General features: G+C 40.3%; 1 protein-coding gene across 1 annotated transcript; it reads right to left on the bottom strand.

The window, feature by feature from the left end:
• Window positions 1-322: 322 nt before the first annotated feature.
• On the bottom strand, window positions 323-17332 carry LOC307035080 (solute carrier family 35 member E2A). The gene is made up of 9 exons (XM_079674059.1): window positions 17051-17332; window positions 10714-11177; window positions 9165-9300; window positions 8899-9026; window positions 7696-7816; window positions 7569-7622; window positions 7409-7481; window positions 5321-5466; window positions 323-2784 (listed from the first exon to the last, which is right to left on the bottom strand). The coding sequence occupies exons 2-9, from the start codon at window positions 10991-10993 to the stop codon at window positions 2556-2558; spliced, it is 1167 nt and encodes a 388-aa protein (XP_079530185.1). The 5' UTR covers window positions 10994-11177; window positions 17051-17332; the 3' UTR covers window positions 323-2555.
• Between the last annotated feature and the right edge of the window lie 224 nt (window positions 17333-17556).

The following is a 17556-nucleotide window of genomic DNA, read 5'->3' as shown; positions in this document are numbered from 1 at the left end:
ATATAGAAAATATTATTTCAGTTGTATGGAAGACGACATGTAAGATACATTTTAGATCGTACCAAAAGTTTAAAAACATTTTGACAAAAAAATAATTAACTTTTCGTCCGATCTAAATATATATATATATAAATATAAATATATATATATAAATGTAGCCCTAGTCCTCTTCCTGACAGTTTAGATTGTTTTAAGAATGATTTTTATTTAGTTTCAATGTCCAACTTTTTCGTTGCTTATGTAGGTTTTACGTTTACGATGCTAAATCAGCACTGCAACATGAGATCACTGTTAATGGCTGACCAAATCAAATGACAAAATGTGCTTAAAAATACTTTTATTTTCTGTAGTGTCCACCAAACATTAATATACAGTTACATAAGTGAATATTTTACATCTTTGATTTGCACACTCAAACAGTTTATAACTGCTCTCTCCTACCCCAACACTTCCACTTCTGAAGCTTTAATGATACAATACTCAAACACGTTTTGGACTTACCTCTCCAAACATAATTCCAAAAACTTAATATGGAAAAGAAATGTAGAAAGATACATTTGGAGGGTATAAAAAATATATATTTTCTTACACCTGGATTTTAAAGGCACCAAGAAACAAATTGTCAACATTAGAAAGGAAAAAATACATGAAATGAATGAAAATATGTTTAAGTCAGATAACCTTTATAGTAAAAATTAAGAACGGATGCCTTAGCACAACACATCAGAAAGAAAAAAAAAAGACAGTTTCTTGAGGCACAAAAGTAGAGCATAATGAAAAGGCTCAAACCGTGTAACTGCCAGACTGACAAAGTCGTATCAGGCTACCTTATTTGTCCTACCAAAACACAAAACACACCAAAACACAGACGAGAACCCTGAACCCAACGAGAAGCCTGAACCCAACACCACTTGTGAAGGGGACAAAAAGTTGGGTTTTATTTTTGTTCAGGCGATATCTTGTGCTATTTGTAATAACAACATAGTTAACTGACATCTGGGAACACAGTGATATGGCTTTTAATAGATCCAATGAGGACAGAAGAGCAAACTGTGACTGTGTTATCGCTAATAATAATCCTTCATTGCACAACAGGGCAAACAACTACAGTGGGTCATGGTTGAATCAGGGAGTTGGTCTGTTAACTTCGATGGATAGTTAACAGACGGATTGCGTAATATCTTTAGTGTCCCTTCTAATCCCAACAATTCTAGAGATTATCTGATAGGCAGGACAACAAAAATAAAACCCAAGTTGTTTCATGGAGATTATGAATGCGAAATTTACAACAGCTCATCAATCCATTATGTCAAAGGCTCTTTTTTTCCCCCTAAGGTTGTCAAGGTTGCTATCCCAGATTGCATTGGGGGAAAGTCAGTTTACAAAGAAAAAGAAAAAGTACACAAACTTCTACATACACCATCAACGTACATGATGCAGGATGAGCATTCGTAGAATGCAGTATGTGGCTTTAAAATATTTCACACATTGTTAAATAAAAAGTGTGTCATAAGGCAAGACTGGCCTCGTATTAGGCAACCTTATGATCTCATATTCAGATTGTTCACACAGGTATGATACAGTGTCGCTTACACCACCACAGAATTGTATTCTTACAGCTTCAATGCTTTACAGATATTCACAACAGCATACATTCAGCAGCAGCTGCTGTACCACAGATAGAGAGAAATACTCAGGAATGCAGATGTAAGACAGAGATGTTATAGAAGTCACTTCCTTCATTCAGCTGAAGGACACCCTGAGCTTCCTCTTTAACTGTTCCATATAAGACAAAGCCAAGGATGTGTAAGTGTAAGCACATCATCTAGCTAGGGATAAGGAAATACTGTCTATACGGTTGCACAGGACAAGGGAAGGATTTGTCAAACAAACACCGACCAGTTTTTCTCGTATGCCTCCATGGTGAACGGAAAAAACAAAAAACTGTTTCTTGATGAATGGAAGGAGAGGAGGGCCGCGTTAATGCAAAACTATATCCAAACAACTTTTCATGACATTTAAAACAGCATTTGCAAGAATTTGAGTTTCATTTCTCCAGTCGTATGCCAACATTTTTCTGAACACTCACATTTTTCATAAAACGTCACTATGTAAACACTTTGGCCTGTGAAAGTGTGATGTTTATAGGCAAGTGTTTTAAAAGTAAGATTTTAGCTTAAATGCATGTTCTTGTAAAGAACTGAGCATTTGATCAGATAAACAAAAACTATATTATCCTGCACGAGATGGTTGGAAGTTTGTAAACAAATGTGATATCATGTTGCTGTCGTTAAACGCGGCCGCCATTTAATTCAATTCATCACAGATGTTGCCTGTTTTTTCATTCTTGGTTCACTGTGGACGCATGCAAGAATCCATTAGTTTCCTTCAAGAATTCAAGTTAAAACGGGAAGAGTCATTCATATACAAATTGAGATTTTGAGTACAATGAAGAAATATCTCATACGCCCGTCTGGTCAGCCACAAACAGAATCTTTGTTTAAATACCTTGATCCAATGTTCAGGCAGCATGTTCAGTCTTTAGTGCTGAGTCGTCAGTGTGACTGAGGGGAGGGGGAGATCTGTTCCTGCAGAAGAGTTCTTTGGTTCTGCTCGGCAGCCAGGGCCCGTAAGGTGGTCCTCTGGATCTGCCTGGCCTTGTTGTACAAGAAGACCCCCAGGAACACCAGGCCGGTGCCGGCGGCGCTGAGGATGGTGATGTGGTTGCTGAACACGATGATGCTCAGCCACACCGACAGGGCATGTTTCACACTACTGGCAACACTGAGGAAGACAGGAAGGTTCAACTGTCAAAATAATCCAACTCATGTCATATGAGAGCATTTTTAAAGATGCTCCATCCTGCTTTATTATGCCAAGAAATGACTCGTTTACTGGAAATAGGAAAGATTGCTTTAAGCAGTGTTCTACATCTGCATGTACAGCAGCAGAAGACCATGTCAAGTACCAACTAAAAACAGATTAAGGGTACCAAACCTGGACAAGGCCTCATATTGTTGCTTTTAGCTGCATACTAAGGGTGCCCATCCGTAATGGAGCACTCGGGTTTTACAAACCTAACTGAGCCTCATTTATATTACACAACATTTATAAGCACTGTTGTTGATCATCCACCTCTAATGGCCACAAGCTCTGCTTTCTTTCAGCAGGTCAATGTTTCAAGTCATAACGTACTAATCATTTCAAGATTGGGACAGATTTACAACTTGATCAGATGTCCTGAACATTTTCTTGGTATCAATCCATCAGAGCGCTCTTAAAGGAGTAGCGCACTAATTCACATCTCACTCTTTAACTGGGTCAGAATCAAACTAAAATAATAAATAAAGAACTTGAGTTATAAGTCTACTTAACAGTGCAAACTAACGTCAAGTGGCAGAACCTGGCACCAACATTACCAACAATGCAACTTGCCCGCAGACAGATTGGTAGGATTTAAAGAGCAACTTCCAGGTTAAAGACACCTGTGAATAAATGTGTAGGAAAATGATGAATACACTAGATTTTCAAAAAAATATACAGAAATATACACTAAAGTGACATCTGGCGTCGTTTTTGTAAGAAATGTTCACTTCCGCATAAAAAAGCCTCGGCACGTGACCTCCCGCGTGTGACGTAACACGGGGGACACAAGGGGGAGAGCGGACGGTGTAACGTATTAATAAACATGGATCCCAATGCTAGTTTCGACACAGAAGAAGTTGAACATGAATATTCGAATGCATATGACGGACCACAACCTTATAATTATGAGCCTGCTAGGCGTCCAAGAGACCAGGAGCAGCCAAGGATTAGAAGAAATAACGGCCATCGGAGAGAAATTGAGCTGTGGTGTGAGGAGAACCAGTGGAGAACTGGGCAGCTATCTTGATGAGTGACCGGCGTTACTGTAGCTACAGAATGTTAGCTAACGTCACATCACAACATTGTGAAGTTAGCTATCATATATCAGGCTATAACTAACGTAGCATTGATAATATAGTAACGTTACTGGCAGGACTGTTGATACTGATCCATAACAGAAACTAATGCGCAAGTATCAGCCGTATCTCGCGTTACCTAATGCAACTCCACACTACGGTGCTGTGTACCGGAGGAGAGACGCGAGATACGGCTGATACTTGACGATCTGGCGAAGAAAGGTTGTGGAGCCTCCGTTGATATGCCGTTGTAAATGGCTTGATGGAAAGCAGGTGTGTAGTCGGGGAGGGTGCACAGCTGACTGCAGCAGGTGAGTGGAGGTTGAGCCGGGAGCCAGGAGTGACAGCCACCACGCCCACACAAACAACACAGACAGGGGGAAACAAACAAACACAAAGGAGACGGCTGGAGCAGTACAGCCACCACAGCGTTACCTAATGCAACTCCACACTACGTCTTACGGTGCCGTGTACCGGAGGGGAGAGAGAGGGAGCAGCAAAGGGGGGGGGGGAGAGAGAAGTAATACGGTTTCTGAAAGCTGTGGAGAGTATGTGCTGCAGGGAGGTGGATGCACAACGCACCCAGGAACGAACGCTAGCTCTGGTCCTTTTTACTTTGGACTCGATGTCCTGACAGGCTGGTATTTGTGCAACCTGCACAAACACAATACTGCACCATGATTACAAATGGTGAAATACAATGTAAAACTACCGAAAAATACCAGCTCACTAAAACACAACCGCTCAACTCAACGCAACTATTAACTATACCCGCGGTCAGAGAGCAGAGATGTTTACCCTTTGTGATGTAATATGACGCGTTTGACGTATGACCTTAAAAAAAAGCCGTTTTTAAGAGCAGAGCTCAAAATTGCTCCTTTCTCTCTGAATTCCTGCCCTTATGTCTCGTAAAACATATCAAATCCTACACTCACTTTTTTAATTGTAATTTTCAAGCAAGTTTAAGCATAAATGTGGGAAAAAAACCAACCTGCAAGATGCTCTTTAAGTTGTGCTATGCTTGATGAGTAAGGTTGCCTCAAGCAGAGTTGAGAAGAGGGCTGTGGCCCCCGATTTATTTATTTCCAGTTTTTTCCTGAGCTATTTTCTTAGACATGAGGAATTAACCCCTATTACCAGTCAGCAGTCATTCTGTAAAAAGTTTAGTTCCCCTTTAAGATAAATGCATGACTACATATGTTTGTATCTATTAAGCAAGGTCCATTTCAGCATGTTTATTAACCTAACAAAGTATTGCAATAAAAGCGATCGTATTGATTCCGAAAGGTGTACACAGTACTGTGTCAAACAGTGCGCGTGTAAAATCAGGCTTCAGGAGGATGATATAAATGGGTTTTTCTTTTGTGCCTGTCACCTACCTGAAGGTAACAGGGGAAATCCGTCCCATGAGCGCGTAGGCGGTGACACTCTGCAGGTGGAACAGGCCGCCGTCAAAAAGCAGCAACAGGACAACGTCCTGAGTGATGACTAAGCTTCGGCCACTTTTCCCGATCACTGGGATGTCCTGAAAACATGGAGACAGAGCACGACACGCATTAACATCATAACTGGTGCCTCAACCTTGCCCTTCACTATCAGAACATGTACTCTAAATACAAATTGCTGTATTGTGTGCCTCTACTGTGACATGTTTCCATGCTTTCATGTTCAAAAAGCTCTTTATTTTCTCATACTCCCTGTGCTGCAGCACCTCTTTTCACCCTCTGTCTGAAACCAGACCCCATTCTGCTCTGATTGGTTAGCTTCCCGGCTCTGTTGTGAGTGCTTGCCAATAGAAGTGCGAGTGTTCCGTAGTGATGTTACTATGTTGCGCGGTAGAACTTCAAAAAATGTACTTCAATCCGGGCGTGTCAGGCAGGGGCTGGGTGTGTGTGAGAGAAACTCCCTGTGGCGTGACATTTGGGATTTTAGCCTTTGCAGACCATTTACATGCACCCAAACCTATATATTATTATTGTTTTCAAAGCCCTAAATAGGCTGGCTCCGGCCTATGTAGCCGAACTCCTCCATCGCTACACCCCAGGCAGAGCCTTAAGGTCAGCTGATCAGCTGCTGCTGATGGTGCCTAAGACCAGGCTCAAAACCAGAGAGTACCGAGCATTCGCAGCAGCGGGCCCCAGGCTCTGGAATACTCTGCCCCTCCATGTGAGGTCGGCCCAGACCCTGGGGTTTTTTAAATCAACACTTAAAACTCACTTTTTCACTCTGGCCTTCTAGGGTTCTCTTATCAAGAATAACTTTTATCCAATACCTTTTCCCTCTCTAACCTCTCAAGGTTTTATTAGAGGGAAATGGTTTGCAGAGTGGCTTAGATAGGCCGGGGAGTGTTACGATTCGTAGACACAGCGTACCTCCCTATCTCTCATCAATTTCCAACTAAGGCTCCAGTGGGGACCTTGTTCCCTGAGTGTGCCTATCCACCTATGTTTCTTACTCTCTTACTTGCTACCCTTTGCCCTCAACCTATTCTAAGGGAGTGCTTGTTCTTCCGTCTGTGTCTGTGTATTCTCTTGTTCCGATTAACCAAGCCACATATTTTCTTGTTTTGTGTCTATATCTACGCCGGGATCCGGAGTCGAGGCTGATCTTCTTGCTGTGGTCCTGTGTCCTGGATCCTCTATCCTGAGTTCTGGATTAAGTCGTGGACTTCGATTCGTGGCTAAACCTGTCTCTGCGGTCCTGCCTGGGTCTCGTCATGCTACTTCCCTGATGGCTCCCACAGGATTGTTGACATCTTCGTAGATTCATCTTCTTATTACAGACACATGCATTTCCTAACATTTGGACTACCTATGCTGTAAAATGTATTATATCTTCAATTTACACACGGCATCTATTGCACGTCTGTCCGTCCTGGGAGAGGGATCCCTCCTCTGTTGCTCTCCCTGAGGTTTCTCCCATTTTTTTCCTTTAAACTGTGGGTTTTCTCTGGAAGTTTTTCCTTGTACGATGTGAGGGTCTAAGGACAGAGGGTGTCGTTTTTTCTCATACTGATATTCTGAACAATCTGTGCTGTTGTATTAGCTGTAAAGTGTCTCTACTGTAGGCTATTTTTATTATATGTACAGCACTTTGGCTCAACCAAAAATCGTTTATAAACGTGTTATAAAACTTGATTTGATTTGATATAACACACTACAGGAAATTGAAAACCACAAAACAATAATAGGGCAAAACTCAATGCCAAAAATAGCTTCAGACTTTAGGTATATAACTCACTATAAATACACTTGCAATAATTCAGTTAAGCAATAATTGTAGTGTGTGTGTATGTGTGTGTGTGTGTGTGTGTGTGTGTGTGTGTGTGTGTGTGTGTGTGTGTGTGTGTGTGTGTGTGTGTGTGTGTGTGTGTGTGTGTGTGTGTGTGTGTGTGTGTGTGTGTGTGTGTGTGTGTGTGTGTGTGTGTGTGTGTGTGTGTGTGTGTGTGTGTGTGTGTGTTGACCTACCAAGACAAAAAGCCAGGCAGGTATAAGCATGATGACAGCTGCGGCACTGGTATAAAACTGCAGCTCCGGAGGGCTGAAATAAGTCAGAAATTTTTTATTATAAATGTGTCAAGAAAAAATTATTTCACTGCTGGAAATAGGAGGGTTCACATATTTTTACCTGAACTTGTATCCGTCTCCACTTAGCAGCTTTTTGGAGAATACGTTCTGCAAACTGAAATTGGAGAAACATAAGGCATATAAAGCATCCCACTGCTGTGGGATGGTTCTGTTGAGTGCTGCATTACCAGTCCATGATGTTGGTGGAGAGCGCCGCAGAGAAGCCAATCATGTTGAAGCTCATCTCCGTGGCTGTGCAGAGAGCCAGGCCCGCCATGATGGGGAACAGGGACAGGTTCACCCACAGCCCTAAGGAACAGAGGCGTTGGACACAAAGAAATGAGTCAACAGCTTCTCCAAAGACACAAACCATTCAGCTGCAGTCTAACTGGAAGAACCAGATTCAATGCTGTGTTACAACACAAATGTTGATGAAAGTAATTGATGGAAGTGATGTAATAAAGGTGTTTTACTCCACTCTGTGAACAATGTCGTTTTACTGAATTACATCAAGTCTCAGTCCAACAAGAATAAGAGATTATATATCATTTAAACCTAGTGAAATCTTTAATTTTGAACTCCTTATCTCATGCCTCTCCTAGAAGCTGTCATACATTGTATCCAGTTATAAGCCACATTTTATGATACACTTTTTCAACCAAGGTTGTATTTAACTGTGTATCTTGAACACACAACGTGTTTTTAATCAAACATCAGGATCTTAAGTTATAAGAGGATAAAAGGTAAGCAAACATTAGCAGTAACTCCGTAGGCCCTTCATCCTTGATCCCCTAAAAACCATTGTAGAAACACTGATTATTAATTTGACACTCCTTTACTCAGTGTAACTCCCAGTTATATTCATGGGGTCAGTTTGTTTGGGAGAGAAAGAGACTCCTGCATATCATTCAAAACCTACTGAACACTGAAATAATCCTAACCGGGAGAAATGTCCGGGACTGACGAAATGCAATGATCCAATGCTACTTTACGCCTCAACCAAACGATCGCTTTTGTTTTGATTAGGAGAACCCTAGTGGCAAATAAGTTATATATGCTGCGTTTAACTCAAGAAAACTCAAACAAAAGTAGGTTTGGAGTTGTATATGTCCCCAAAACATTACTGCATCGATGCTCCAACAAAAAGCGTTAGAGGACCCTGGTCAAAGAGTGGTGGCCATTGATTTGACCTGTTTGGAAGGCAAGAGTCATTTCTGTGCATCAACTACCCAACTGACAATACTTCCAGTGCATCTTGGCCTACTACATGTTACTGGTACAAGTAACTAGAAAAATCCTGAGGAAAGACCAAGACCAGTTTGACTCTCTGAAGTGAAAGACATTCAGTGTCCCCTAAAGCCCTGCTCTCCTGACATCAGTGTGTGCTCTACCTGTGTACTCCCCGAGGATCAGCCTGGACATGATCACAGTGAAGATGGGAGCCGAGCTCTTCACCGTCTCTGCAAAAGACACCGCCACATTCTTCAGGCTCACCAAGCCCAGAACCACAGTGGTGAACCTGAGGAAAGGAGACAAAGATGATGCCAAGATATGACTTGAGATTGCATCAGCATTTGTTAATCTAGCACAAAATCTGTTCTACTTTCTTAGAAGCTACTAGTTATTCAATGACTAACAAAAAAAAAAGGGGACCCACCTCATGAGTCCAACAAACAGCATGATCATGATGAAGTTGGGGGGGTACTCTGTTCTGGACTTGTGCTGGTAAAGGCAACATGGTACAAACATCTTTAGGAAGCCTATGATGGTGGTGGAGAGCATCTGAACAGCACCTGGGAGCACATGGAAGCAAAGAAACCCTGAGGCATGAAGCAGAACATGAACAGCAGCACCCTACCTGCTTGTTTAGGACACAGATGTGTTTCCATTCATTTCAGGAAACAACGAAAAACTACTTGCAGTGAGCAAAACATGCATGAATTAGGAAATCCACCAATGTGCATTTGTATTTAAATAATTATTGTTTTTGTCAAAGTAACATTATCATCACGTGTGTTAGCGCATAATTAAAACAATCTTAAAGAACTAATTACTGGGTGAAAAAGGTAAAGTCTATACAGTATCATTAAAATGGTTGGCATCTGTCAGATTTTAAAAAGGTCCCTGAATGCACCAGCAGAGTAAAAAAAATGTCTATGGACATCTTTCGTTATTACCTATTTTAAGGAAGTGACATGTTTTTTTGTGCAAGTAGTTTTTCTTGCAGATCAGCCATGCCATCAATCTTAAGAGTCATGGGGTGCTTTACAAAAAGCTGAACAATAATATAGCAAAAAATCTGATGATGCAGAGGGACCTGCACAACCACAAAGATTGGTTTCACGTTACTTGCAGGCTGTATGTAGAATTAGCAAGCAAAATCACCTAAAATAAAATAATTATTAGCATTAATTTTATAGCATCTGTCCAATGTAACTATGACTTGTTCATCTGAGTCATGACCACAGAAGCAAAGCTGTTTTTCTCCTGCTTTGTTCTACACCAAGTGCTTATAAACTTTGTCCGAAAGGTAGGAGTTCTAATGTACAATGCAAAGGGCTGGATTCATAATTTAAAATAGAGCTGGGTGTCCCCTGCAACCATCTCGATAACAATTGAATTTGAATATTTTGTGTCTTTTAAAAGATATATTTCCAAACCATGACTCTAAGGAAAAAGTATAGTCAGTTAATACCTATAAGATTTTACAAAAACAAAGCCATAAAGTACAGGTTTCCTGCCTTTATTTAGCTTTGTTATTATTAAAAAGGAGCCATTTAATGCTAACATTTCTGGTTTATACTTGTAATTGGGTTTCTACTAAAACATGTTTACGTGCTTTAATGTCAAAACAAACAACACTTTTTTGTCCGTATATACATGTAATCACCCTCTCGCCGAAAAGCTCTGTTGAAGTGCCTGTCTCTTTAAGACCCCCTTACGATAAAGCCCAGTCTGCTCTTATTGGCTGACAAGAAAAATAAAAAAAACCTAGTTCTCAAGCTGTTTTTGGAGATACTAATCTTGGGGACAATATCCTAATGAGCCTGAATGTGACATAGGACGTAGAGCCAAGTGGGTTGTTGAGTCCCAGGTGTTTATATTCAATGTAACCTGCAGAAAGCTGACAAGGTTGTTGTAATTGGTTAGTAGTTACTCCCGTATACCCACATGTGTGTGGATAAGTATATTTATCATGTATTTACCCAGCATGCTTGGCTCCCCCTCCAGCAGTGACAGGATGTACTTGTTGAGGAAAAGAGTGCAGAAGCTGAAAAAGTACCAGAGGCCCAGGTAGGTCATGGAGCGCCAGTTCCAGGCCCCTGACTCCGCCTCGATCACCGTGGTCTCTGTGATGGTGATCTTCAGCAGCTGCTCCCCCGGCAGGCTGTCGCTGCGGGTCAGCACCACACGCTCCTGCTGGCTGCGGAACGGAGACAGGAGGTGCCACAGCGGATGCCGCGTGTTTCGCCTACCGCCCAGCATCACACCTGCTGCCTGAGGGCCCACAGGGGCCCGACAGGTGGCTGATAGGAGGGAGGTGAAAGTTTGATGGTTAGTCCATCTTCTGATTGGTCCAGCAATCGATCAGTCTTGCAGTTTATACTGGGAATGGTTTAAGTCCCGGTGGCCCGTCTTTTCTTTAATCTTCTGTCAGTTGAGATACAAGCTGAACAAAAGAGAGAGAGGGGGGGGGGGGATGAGTTCTGTCAAGCTCTGGTCAAAATAACGGTTCTTGTGTCACACATATTGTGTGAGTGTCCGTCAACTTGTTACATTTTTTAAATTGTTACATAAAGGCAGTGTTGGAAGAAGTACTCAGATCCTTTACTTAAGTAAAAGTACAAATACTATGGTCTTAAAATAGAGGTAAAGTCTGGATTTCAAAATGTAAAAGTAAAAGTTTTCATTTTGCTCAATGATTATAATAATATAGAATTCAGAAGAATTATCTGATACATGTACCTCAAGTATCAAAAGTAAAAGTATTCCTGCAGAATGGATCTTTTCACAGTATTATATTATCATGATTATTTTTTGTATCCTGTTTATAGGGTTAGGTTAGGTGGTTATGCATTTTAGTATTGTGATTGGCCATTATGGACCAAATTACGAAACTTGAAATACTGTGTAGAGAGATGTACAACCGTAATGTATTATACCATATCAGCATATTATGTGTTTCCATTTGTAAGAAAGTAACTTTTAAATAAATGTAGTGGAGTAAAAAGTAAGACATTTGCCTCTGAAATGCCTCTGAGTAGAATTATTAAGTAGCATAAAATGGAAATACTAAACAGTACAATACTTGAGTAAATGTACTTAGTTACTTTCCGCCACTGCATATAGGCGATTTTTACTCCAGTTTACTACTGCGGTCAAGCCAGCCTCCACTTCGGAAAACACAATCCGCGTTGTTTTGCGGTGCGCGAATATCCTATGCATTACGGTAGCAGTCTGGAAAAACTGGCTTCAAAATAACAGTGCTTACTTGGTCAATAATAATTATACCAAACATATTAAAATATGTACTCTGTATAGGCCTAATGTGATAAATAATAATGTAAGACAAACTACGTATAACTACCACATTATAACTGAGTGAATGTAAAACTTAAAGAGTTTCAAAATAAAAGACCTTTGAAGTCTCATATATGAGTTATCATCCCTCTGTTTTTAGATAAGAATAAAACAAAAACCCTCCAGTATCAAATACTTATTTCACTTCAGGGTGATAGCAGGACATCCCATCTAGTCACTCAAAGAAAATCAGGACAATCTGATGTACAGTTTCAAAATAAAATATCTTTGAAGTCTCATATATGAGCTATCATCCCTCTGTTTTTAAATGAGAAAATGCTTACCTAAAAAAATGATATGTTGTCATCTTGTCTGTTTCACCAATTTGTGTGTGTTTGTGTGTATTTATTTGTTCAAGATGATATGATTATTAAAGTTCAGAAGTATAGTATGGGCCTTGTCACTGTCTGTGCCCACTCCAATTTAAAAGCCTTTCTGTATTTCAGAAAAGGAAAAATACAAAAAAACACACAAATATAAAAAAATTAAATACAAAACGAATATGCTGACAACCCACTGCGGTCAGTAAAAGACAAAACATGTTTTTCTTGATGTAGAGTATAATAATAATAATATTAACAATAACCTTTATTTGTATAGCACCTTTCATACAGGAGTTGCAGTCCAAAGTGCTTCACAGTATCATAAGATAGAGTTTAAGAAAATGGATGTCAAATAAAATACAGTTAAAAAGAACAATGATATCACATATTAAATGGTTAAAAGACATACAAATATAAATAAAATTTGCATAGAATAGACATCGAGTAAAAAATAGATTCAAAATTCAGGATAATAAAAGAAAACCAAGTAGCTATGTAAAGCTTTTTATTTTTCTTGAATATTTAGACCGAGCAGGCTTCCCTGATGTCTAGCGGTATCGTGTTCCACAGCTTTGGGGAATAATTAACGAAGGCTGAATCACCAATTTTCTTATTTCTGCCTCTGTTTAATTGTTAAGTAGGAAACATTTAAACAGCTGACACAACAACTTGCCATGGGCCCAACTTAAGGCGCTTGAGGCAAAATAGGCAATGATGAAAGCTTAACAATTAATTTGATGTAGACAGGTTCATATTATTATCAGTGATACTACAAATATTGTAAATGTTTTTGTACTGTAAGTGTAGTGTATCAAAAACACATATACAGTGGGGCAAAAAAGTATTTAATCAGCCACCAATTGTGCAAACTCTCCCACTTAAAAAGAAGAGAGAGGCCTGTAATTTTCATCCTAGGTATACCTCAACTATGAGACAAAATGAGAAAAAAAAAAAAAATCCAGAAAATCACATTGTCTGATTTTTAAAGACTTTATTTGCAATTATGATGGAAAATAAGTATTTGGTCAATAACAAAAGTTCATCTCAATACTTTGTTATATACGCTTTGTTGGCAATGACAGAGGTCAAAAGTTTTCTGTAATGCTACGTTCACACCGGACGCGATGTGACGTTTGGGGGCGGCGCGATTACATGTAAAGTCAATGCAAAGACGCGATCAGACGCAAATTCGCTCCGACGGCGCGCATGAAGCGGTGGACGCGGCGCGAATCACGCGATTGAGGTGATTGAAGGGTGCCGCGTCAAACGCGAGTTCAATTTTTTCAACTCGAGCGTCAAATTCACGTGACGCGTTCTCGCGGAAGTCAATCAGAGGTGAGGATCTCAGCCTGCCATCACTAACGTTCAACCAGAAAACATCAGCCATTAGCTGTTAGCAGTTAGCACACAGAGATCACAGCTCCTCATATCTGTTCAGAAACTGTACAGAAGTTAAACAAGAACAAACCACAGACTGCCTGTGTCATGGCGAATACAGCCGCTGGTTTATTTATGTCTGTAGGCCGTTGTTATGAGTGTGGAGTGAGCATATACAACGTTAGCTTAGCCTGGTCGAGCCAATCTCCATTCAGAAAACAAGCATTTTAAAAAGGTTTTTCGCCTGCCGTCTTGTCTGCAGACTTGTCAAGCATTAATTCATGGTTTTTACTAACCGGTATCAGTATGTTGTTACGTCGGCATCATTTAGAAACGTGTATTACAATTTAATCACGGTAAAATATGTTCATTTTGTTGTGGTTGTAGCTCCCGAGCCAGCACGACTTGTTTGAATGATGCGAGTAAACACAGCTGGCAGCCGCGGTGAAACTCGAGCGACTAGAGCGATGGGATAGGAGAGTTTAAAGCGAAACGAATATTCGCATCGCGTCCAGTGTGAACGTAGCATAAGTCTTCACAAGGTTTTCACACACACTGTTGCTGGTATTTTGGCCCATTCCTCCATACAGATCTTCTCTAGAGCAGTGATGTTTTGGGGCTGTCGCTGGGCAACACAGACTTTCAACTCCCTCCAAAGATTTTCTATTGGGTTGAGATCTGGAGACTGGCTAGGCCACTCCAGGACCTTGAAATGCTTCTTACGAAGCCACTCCTTCGTTGCCCGGGCGGTGTGTTTGGGATCATTGTCATGCTGAAAGACCCAGCCACGTTTCATCTTCAATGCCCTTGCTGATGGCAGGAGGTTGTCACTCAAAATCTCACGATACATGGCCCCATTCATTCTTTCCTTTACACGGATCAATCGTCCTGGTCCCTTTGCAGAAAAGCAGCCCCAAAGCATGATGTTTCCACCCCCATGTTTCACAGTAGGTATGGTGTTCTTTGGATGCAACTCAGCATTCTTTCTCCTCCAAACACGTCTAGTTGAGTTTTTACCAAAAAGTTCTATTTTGGTTTCATCTGACCATGACATTCTCTCAATCCTCTTCTGTATCATCTAAATGCTCTCTAGCAAACTTCAGATGGGCCTGGACATGTACTGGCTTAAGCAGGGGGACACGTCTGGCACTGCAGGATTTGAGTCCCTGGCGGCGTAGTGTGTTACTGATGGTAGCTTTTGTTACTTTGGTCCCAGCTCTCTGCAGGTCATTGACTAGGTCCCCCCCGTGTGGTTCTGGGATTTTTGCTCACCGTTCTTGTGATCATTTTGACCCCACGGGGTGAGATCTTGCGTGGAGCCCAAGATCGAGGGAGATTATCAGTGGTCTTGTATGTCTTCCATTTTCTAATAATTGCTCCCACAGTTGATTTCTTCACACCAAGCTGCTTACCTATTGCAGATTCAGTCTTCCCAGCCTGGTGCAGGTCTACAATTTTGTTTCTGGTGTCCTTTGACAGCTCTTTGGTCTGGGCCATAGTGGAGTTTGGAGCGTGACTGTTTGAGGTTGTGGACAGGTGTCTTTTATACTGATAACGAGTTCAAACAGGTGCCATTAATACAGTTAACAAGTGGAGGACAGATGAGGCTCCTAAAGAAGAAGTTACAGGTCTGTGAGAGCCAGAAATCTTGTTTGTTTGTAGGTGACCAAATAGTTATTTTACCAAGGAATTTACCAATTAATTCATTAAAAATCCTACAATTTGATTTCCTGGATTCTTTCTCCCCATTCTGTCTCTCATAGTTGAAGTGTACCTAGGATGAAAATTACAGGCCTCTCATCTTTTTAAGTGGGAGAACTTGCACAATTGGTGGCTGACTAAATACTTTTTTGCCCCACTGTATTTGTTGCAAGTGTATTTAAGAATAGGAAGTTAACATATCATATCAGTGCCCCTAAAAATATATCTAATGGTATAGGACATAAGGCGGAGTGGCTTAGGAAAAACAGTCTATGCTTGGGACCCATTAATATGCATTTTATGTCAGTTTCAGCTCATGGAAGATAGTGCATTCTAGGACTGGAGGGATTCCACACCGACATTTTTTTCAAAAATTAAAAGATTCAAAAGTGTTTTGTCATGTGTACATAACTACATAAAGAAAGACATTTCTAAAGCAATAACCCTCTACAACTCGTCATCCCTGGCCAGCAGATAACTCCAAGCACCATACATTGTTTGATCCGTCTGCTACATTGTACTTACATCGTACATGCAGTGCATACTTTTGAGAATTTCAAATGTATTCTTGTCTGTTCTATAGTGTGCATTTAGATATAGATACTCTTATTTTACAGTGAATATAGATATTTTTGCTTTAACCTTTATTTGTCTTCTATTTTACCATTTGTTTTCAGGTTGATAGCTCATATATGAGACTTCAAAGGTCTTTTATTTTTGAAACTCTACATCAGATTGTCCTGATTTTCTCTGAGTGACTAGATGGGTTATCCTGCTATCACCCTGAAGTTATATTAGTCTTTGATACTGGACAGTTTTTGTTTTATTCTTATCTAAAAACAGAGGGATGATAGCTAATATATGAGACTTCAAAGGTCTTATATTTTGAAACTCTTTAAGTTTCACATTCACTCAGTTATAATGTGGTAGTTATACGTAGTTTGTCTACATTATTATTGATCACATTAGGCCTATATAGTACATATTTTAATATGTTTGGTATAATTGTTATTGACCGAGTAAGCACTTTTATTTTGAAGGCAGTTTTTCCAGGCCGCTACCGTAATGCATAGCATTTTCACGCACCGCAAAAACAACGCGGATGCTGGCTTGACAGTGTTATCCGAAGTGGAGGCTGGCTTGACCGCAGTGTATTACTTTACATGCATACAATATTATTCATTAAAACGGTTTGTGTTGAGATGTAAGTTACAATTTAAAGTTTTGCTACCGATTATTGGATACTTGCAAACACCTTGTTAAAACTGTAAAGTCTATGGTTAAACAGGTCTCACATGAACACAGTGAGCACAGCTTTTAATAGGGAGCATGTTGCTGAGAGAGCAATGAGGTGTTGCACGTAAAACAACACTGTTCACATTAATCTGTGCAGTTTGGTTAAACGTTACTGTCAGTATCTTTGTCCTCTAGTGTCAACCACAGGCAAACAATGCAACACTGACTTGTCAAAACAGACGGAGGAGAATATGAGTTATGAGTAGCTGGATAAAGCACAAGGTGTCCGAATTAAATGCAAAATTAAGATTTCAAGAAGTCTTACCTCTTAGTTGTTAGATGCTTTAACAAGCCCAGACAGCCTCGAGTGTTATATAAAAAGAGGAAATGGCACATTGACGCTAGCTAGCCGCTGTTTTAAGTAGTAACATCAGATGCAGTGCAACTACAGTCAGCCATGCTGACCGCCATTGTTCTCAACATGTCATGAGAGAGAGTAAACTGAGACTACGCCCTTTATACAAAAACTGTATTTATCTTGTTTATCCATGTCGGTGCACCTGACTTTTCAGACGTGGCCACTAGCTTCCAACGATCATTGCGCAATGTCAAGCTAACCTCAATTAAACAGCTCACACAATAAAACATTTCAAAATAAAACCTTTACTCTTGGCGGCGAAAGCTCTTAGGGTAAAGTGAAAGTCGTGCAGTAGTTTAAACTCATTTAATTTAATGAACCAGTCTGAACATGTTAAGATTCGAGGTTGTTTTTCAAGATTTGTATTTTTTTAATTATAAGTTAGAACCTTTGGCTGCAATAAAAAATAAAAG

The sequence above is a fragment of the Notothenia rossii genome (genome assembly GCF_949606895.1).
Source record: "Notothenia rossii genome assembly, chromosome: 4".
Lineage (NCBI taxonomy): Eukaryota > Metazoa > Chordata > Actinopteri > Perciformes > Nototheniidae > Notothenia > Notothenia rossii.
Note: the sequence above shows the minus strand (reverse complement) of the source record. Positions and strands in the feature narration are given on the sequence as shown.